At 38.0% G+C, this 7,225-nt stretch overlaps 2 protein-coding genes across 2 annotated transcripts; one reads left to right on the top strand and one right to left on the bottom strand.

Annotated features, from left to right (window-relative positions):
- The first annotated feature begins 605 nt into the window (after positions 1–605).
- Positions 606–2,498, top strand: ndr1 (nodal-related 1). The gene is made up of 3 exons (XM_087792487.1): positions 606–777; positions 1,538–2,268; positions 2,346–2,498. The coding sequence occupies exons 1-3, from the start codon at positions 609–611 to the stop codon at positions 2,496–2,498; spliced, it is 1,053 nt and encodes a 350-aa protein (XP_087648613.1). The 5' UTR covers positions 606–608.
- Positions 2,499–4,058: 1,560 nt separating this feature from the next.
- Positions 4,059–6,853, bottom strand: LOC148079519 (eukaryotic translation initiation factor 4E-binding protein 1-like). The gene is made up of 3 exons (XM_087792486.1): positions 6,588–6,853; positions 4,452–4,628; positions 4,059–4,386 (listed from the first exon to the last, which is right to left on the bottom strand). The coding sequence occupies exons 1-3, from the start codon at positions 6,724–6,726 to the stop codon at positions 4,355–4,357; spliced, it is 348 nt and encodes a 115-aa protein (XP_087648612.1). The 5' UTR covers positions 6,727–6,853; the 3' UTR covers positions 4,059–4,354.
- Between the last annotated feature and the right edge of the window lie 372 nt (positions 6,854–7,225).

The raw sequence follows: 7,225 nt of genomic DNA, 5'->3' as shown, positions 1-7,225 counted from the left end.
TAGTATTAACACTATAAGTAGTAGTAATATAATTCTTTGTAATTTTAGCAATTAAAGTACAAGTAAGTAAAAAGCATTAATTAGTTAAATAGTTTTAATGTAAAACTATAAATAAATGATATTCTCTTCCACAGCTTCAGTGAACAATATTTGTGACATCATGCGTGTGCAGTGATGTCACCGTGTGCAGATGTGTCGTCATGATTAACTCCTGCGTCACTTCCCCATTAATCACCGCATAATAATCTGCTTAACTAATATTATTGTTCTTCAAATGGAGACACATGTACAAAGCGAGGACCTCTTCACACCTCCCGCCACTACAAAGTCACTTCGGTTTCGATCCAGAATGTTCCGAGTCGTGGAGCACCTCTTCCGTGGATCACAGGAAGATGGGGCCCCCCACACATCTGACAGATGCCCCATCAAAGAGCCGCCAGAAGGGGGCGTGTGTGTATAAGAGCCGGGGTCCAGCAGAGGACCAGCATCACTTGGATCTTAGCTGAGCTCAGAGACACAACATGAACGGACACCTGGTCAGACTCGTGCATGTGGCGCACGTGCTGCTGTGCGTGGCAGGCATGCACCATGACGCGCTTCTGCGTGGGATGAACAGACTCTCCGAGCAGAGACACCAGTCCAGTGGACTCCCTGTGTACATGATGCATCTGTACCGAAGCCTGCTGCTCGAGGACAGGACCAGGACCACCCTGGAGACCCACGACCAGCAACCTGGTCTGCAGGACTCGGACTCAGTCGTCAGCCTGGTGGCAAAAAGTGAGTCAAACTTTTTTTTAAAATTTTTAACAACAATTTTTTGGGGTTCCTGACTTTCTGTTTAGTGACGTCACTCGGTGTAATAGGATTATAAAGTGATTAATAAGCAGTTAATCATGTATTTGATGAACGAATTTTCATATGAAAGGGAAGTTGAGCCATTGTTGTACAAACAAGTGTTTTGATCAGGAGCTCAGGCTTATGCAAGTGTATCAGTGTTTAGTTTAAACACATTTAAATGTCAGTTTTTAAAGCATTTATTTTATTCCTGAATAATGTTATTCAATATTTTGTGTATTTATAATGAATATTGTTTTTTTTATTAAATACGGGAATAATTTCGATATATTGACAGATCGAGTTTGAATTTGTATTGAATCCAATAATTTGTATATTGAAAAGCTAAAATAGTTTGTGTTTTCAAATAATAATAATAATAAAAACTAATATTTCGAAAATGTATTAACAAATTATTATTCAATTTTTAAAATTCACTATTTTCTCTTAGCTTTGAAAATCCAATAATAATGATTAAATTGTTTTCGCAAATATGTTTATAATTATAAATATTAAAAAATACATTTCCAAATTTGTACATTTGTGGCCTTTTAACTTCAATATATTTCAGCCAGTTGTGTTGACAAAATGTATTTTCAATGCTAAAACACACCATTTTTCTTTATACATGTGATTTATTGATTAATTATGTACTATTTTTGCCTAAAATACACGTTTGCTGATCATCCTTCGTTTCTTCCAGGCTGTCAGCAGAACGGCAAGAGGTGGTCGGTGACCTTCGACCTGTCATCCATGTCCGGCAACGACCTGCACGTCCAGCAGGCCGAGCTGAGGATCCGACTCCCGTCCTTCGCGGAGTCCTCCAGGGTCACGTTGGACGTCTACCAGTGCTACGGCGCCCCCTGTCCGCAGAACCGGCAGCTGCTGGGACGCCTGCGAGCCCACCCCGGCGCCATGGCGTCGCCCTCGTCCTGGAAGGTGCTGAACATCACCGGGCTGCTCCGCCGCTGGCTCCAGCAGGAACCCCAGGAGTCGGAGGAGGAGGCGGTGGCGGCGGTGGAGGGTCTTCAGGAGGGAGTGGAGCATCACACCTCCGACCGGGTCATGATGGTGGTCTACTCCAAGCACAACCCGGACGCCCGGCGTACGCCCACGCTCATCCGCACCGCAGAGCACTCCAAGTACGTGAGCCTGGACAGGGCGAGCGAGGGCCCCGGAGCCAGGAGCAGGACCCGCCGGGCCCGGAGGCACCATCATCATCAGCAGAAGAAGAAGGTGGTGGTGCAGGACGCTCCCTCCAGCCAAGACGAAGGACCCCTCTGCAGGAGGGTGGACATGGAGGTGGACTTCGACAAGCTGGGCTGGAACGAGTGGATCGTGTACCCCAAGAAGTTCAACGCCTTCCGCTGCGAGGGGAGGTGTCCGAGCCCCGTGGACGAGAGCTACGCGCCCACCAACCACGCCTACATGCAGGTAAGAAACGCCTCCTTAGATCCATCCGAACGTCTCCGTTGTTCCATCCACTGATCCTCTTCTTCTTCTCTCTCCAGAGCCTCCTGAGTCGTCACCACCCGCACAAGGTGCCCTGCCTGTCCTGCGTGCCCACCAGACTGGCGCCTCTCTCCATGTTGTACTACGAGAACGGCAGGATGGTGATGAGGCACCACCAGAACATGGTGGTGGAGGAGTGTGGCTGCCACTGAGCCACTGAGCTAGAACTGAGCTAGAACTGAAGAGGACTCTATGAAGAACATGTTCACCGACTCAAGCACTACTGAAGAATCTCACTAATTATTCAAAAACTTAAAATGTTGGCGCTTTTTATTTACTATAATGTTCGGATCACATTGACCCGTGTAAATGTTTACTTATGTACAGTATTGCAAATAAATTATTTCTTATCTTCCACGTTCTTTTTCCTTGTGTTTTTTTTTTTGTTTCAAATTGTAAATACATTTTTCTTAAAAGATCTCTGCAATAACCAACTGATTCTCACAATTCTAACCAAAACATTTATTTATTTTAAGCTATCATCCCATTATCTTTGTTATTTGTAATATATTTTAGTATTTTTAAACCTTAAACTATAGTTTGAATACACTTTTCAGTCGTTCATAAATAATAAACATTGCATTCATTATCTATGTTAAATACTATTACAACTAATGACTTTAAAAAAATATCAGCTAAAATATATAAAACCCTTAAATCTAATAATTAAAATTATAGTTCATCAAAAACAAATACATTGACATTATTTTGAGTAATAATAACCAGTAGGTTGGTCCATAAATTATTTGACTCTTACCAAGAGATATTACAAAATATTAACTATTAATAATCCTTTAAACATTTAATAATTTGGAGTATTTTAAACGTATCACTTCACATCTCACTATTGTTAATTGTTCATAAATGATAATCACAAGATCAATAATCTGAAAAATGTCAATAAATACTATACTATACTAAATACTTATTATTATTATTTTATTATTATTTATTAAATTCCAACTTGGTATTATATTTAAAAAGACACAAGGATTAAACACGTTTTAATTTAACAATCTTTGCAATTAACAACTTATATCTTGACGACTTTAACCAGTTGTTTACAGAATATTTTTAAGATGAGGGCGCCCCCTACTGTTCACTGAAATTACGACACCGCTACAGGAATCTGCACTTCACTTCTTTAAACTGCTTAAATATTCCAAACAGTTTTAATTTTGAACGCCTTTAATTCCACTTTGGCATCATATAAAAAATATTAAAATAAAAAAACGTAATAAAAAACTGAAGCAAGGTCAGATCTGTGTTAGACAAGTACGAAAAAAAAGTTTTTAGATCATTTTTTTTGTCATGTAAAAACCTTAAAATGGCAACTTCTAAAGGTTTACAAGAATGTGCAACTTGTTTTTTTTTAATTTAACAATTTAAATGTTACCTAAAAATTGTTTAGAGCCATTTTTCTTCTGATTATTTATTATATATATATATAAATATATAGTTAGTTAAATGTGCGTTTAGGAGCTATTCAATTGTTGACATTTCATTTTAAGATGCAGAAAATTGTAAGTTCAAGCTCTGGAGGATGAGTATTTTTGTCTGTTTTAATGCCTGTAAAATCAATCAAAATAGTTACTAAAACTGTGTCATTTAACTGCAGATGACACAATACTCAACATATTTATTTGTATATATTTTTCATGAGTATGAAGAAGGGCGGCGACACAAACTTTGTGTGAAATAAAACTCATGAATAGTTAGCAACAAGCTATTTAATTCCACACACCAAGAATCAACTCGTGCACAAAACAAAACAAAAAAGACACAACATGGCGCAGTCCTGTACAGATGATCACACTGATTTCATCTTCTTTTTAAAAAAAATATTCACAGCGTAATTACAATTACACACCAGCTGATGGTGAAAGAGGATTAGTTTTTTTTTTTAATACAAGTCACGTTGTGTGACATTCAAAGTGAAAAAAAGAGAAAAAAAAATAGTTTAGAAAAACTAGTTATTTTCATGGATGAAAGAAAAGTTAAATATTCTTCAGATGTCCATCTCAAACTGGTCGTCCTCGCCTGCAACACAACCAAGTGTGTGTCAGTGACACGAAAGCATGAAAGTGTGCGACGGTTTAGTTCACCTGCGCTCTCCGCTCTGGTAGTGTCGGGGGTCTGCTCTGCCGGGGGGGCCTCGGTGGAGGAGCCCCGCTTCAGGGGGCTGGTGACCCCGGGGATGTCCGGCAGCTTCGGGGGGGTGCGGGTCAGAGGGGACGACCGACACTGGAGGAGGAACTTCCTGTCGTAGATGATCCTGGTGCCTGCAGACGTATTTGAAATGTATTTATTTTTACCACGATGGTGACGACACTGTCGGGGTCACGAGTGACCATGACTCGAGTCAAGAGCAGCTGTTCACACACGTCTGTGCTCCACTGACCTCATCCCAGGATCACAGACGTCAGTCCGACTTCACTATCAAGATCGTTGATACAACAACATGTGTTCGCTTCTCAGACGAGACATGTGCGAGTCTGTCACTCATCTACAGTCGCTCGTTCTCGTGGTCAATGCACCGAGAAACCTAATGACGTTATATTTCATCTATTAAATTAAATACAACTTACATCTTGTAAGAGTTGCTGAGAAAAAAAAGAAAGATTTTCTCTCTAAATGTGAAACGAATTGTCAACTTGCTTAATATTAGGAGTGAAAAAAAATGTGGATACTACACTATTTTAATTAAAAATCATGCTTAATTATTTATAATCATTCTTTTCAGGTTAATATATAAAGTGTATAAAATAAAATGACTTTTTTTCATTTATGAACACTCAAATATTCACAGCGTTGTTCATTTTTGTGTTGTAATTAACCTTCCGGCCGCTAGATGGCAGCAGACATTGAGCCCTTCACAGTTAAAGGAACAATACAATCCTTTGAGATCCCAGAGATGACTGAGGATGAGAGGATACAGTTGACTCCAGCAAATTTGAAAGCTGAGGTCTGGACATATTTTGGTTCAAAACAAATGAAAGCAGTTAAGACTTTGTCAAGAGTCATGCGGTCTGTAAATTCTGCAACACTACAAATATTTAACTTGTTCCTACAGTATCGCAATATTATATATTTATATTTTTGACCCTGTATCCTATCGCCAGAATTTTGGTAGTGCACACACATACTCATAATAAAATATAAATTTTGTTTTTCATTATCTGCAACCAGGTATTTAAATTTTAAATTTTGACTAAATTCAGATATTATTATAGATTATTATTATTATTAACCATTTATATTTTATTAATAAGAAGAAAATAAATCTGTCTCAACTAATCTGAGGATTGGAATATTCACATTCTTATCTTCAAATATTTAAAGTTACAATGAGGTTTGAAGTTTTAAATTCCACAACAGAAAGAACTGTAGTTAGCATCTGAGATATTGTTTAATTTATTATTTTATTTTGTTCTTTCCATTACATTATTTTTAAACATAATAATATTCATTAAAAAAAACACGAGAAGGTTTTTGTGTGCTTAATAGACTCCAATTTTACTAGAAAAATAACAAAAAATGAATACAATTAAGTGTGAATTTTGGACCTTGGCTCCTGCAAGGATTTGGGTGATATCAGTTTGTACTAGTCAGAACATAATCATGGCTTTTTTTTTGCATCAAAATAAAAATACATATACAGTTGTTGAACCTAGACATGTGTATAAGCAGCAGAAAATAAAATAATTAACCAATCTTATTAATATTATTTAAATACATAAAGAAATCGGTTAATGGTTCAATTTCAATGACATTAAACACGAATTTATTCAAAACAATTAACTTAAGAGTTTTGATGCTTTTCAATATATTTTTGCACATATTACTATAGTTTTAGTATTAAGTAAACACTTGTGAAATATGCTTAATAATGTAAATGAAGACCTGGAAAAAGTAACGCAAGTCTTTAATTGGTAAATAACTGTTAAAAACCTTAGAAAAGCTCAGTTACCGTCACATGCTCGACTGTCGTACTTGACAGTTTTACGACAGACGTGCAACACATTGCGACACCCGGTGGTTGCGTCAACACACGGAACCTCAAGTACATCTTACAATAAATCGAGGAAAAGTATTTAAAACTAGTTTGTGACGTTTAAACATATATTTGCAACAGTTTCTCGTTTTATTTTAAATTAAAAAAAAAGTGAAAAAAAAAAGATTGTTGCGTTCAGGGTCTTGAAAGTATCATTGGTGCATTGAAAGCATCGTGAGGGTCTCACCTCCAGGTGTGGTGCTGAACAAAGTCCCTCCAGGTGTGGTGGAGTAATCCTGGGGCATGTGCGCGGCGTCGTGCACGGCGACCCGCCTGACAGCAGGGATCTCTCGGCTCCCGCTCTGCGGTCCTCCCGGCGCGGACATGATCCCGGAGGTTCGGTGAAGGAGCAGAAGGTTGAGCAGAACTGGTGCTGGACTCGCTGAGGCTGAAGGTCCAGAGTCTCTCCACGTGGTTCCGACGCTTCAAAACACTTTTTGCCTTCCGTCAAAAAACCACAACACGTGGATCGGGAGGCTGTGATTGGCTGGAGAGAGGGGGCGTCACAGACGCTGGGATTTGTAGTTTTAATTCCGCAAGGATTTTTGTTTTTTAGATTCAAACACGACCCTTAATTAATTTTTTTAAATAAGATTTATTTTTACAACATGCTGATCATTAATCATAATGTATACGTGTAGTTTAGCAATATTAAAAAAACAGACTATTTTTATTCAAGTCAGTTAAGTAAGTTTTGTTTACAAGTTTAAAGCTAAAACCTTTTTACCAACTTAACAAAAACAACACATTTATTCACCAAGGTCACATCAAAGTCGATTTATTCTAGTTTCCTTTATTTTCTTTTATGTATTCATTTATTCTTAT

Source organism: Callionymus lyra, chromosome 5 (genome assembly GCF_982586985.1).
Source record: "Callionymus lyra chromosome 5, fCalLyr1.hap1.1, whole genome shotgun sequence".
Taxonomy (NCBI): domain Eukaryota; kingdom Metazoa; phylum Chordata; class Actinopteri; order Syngnathiformes; family Callionymidae; genus Callionymus; species Callionymus lyra.
This window is presented reverse-complemented; position numbering and strand designations above follow the sequence as displayed.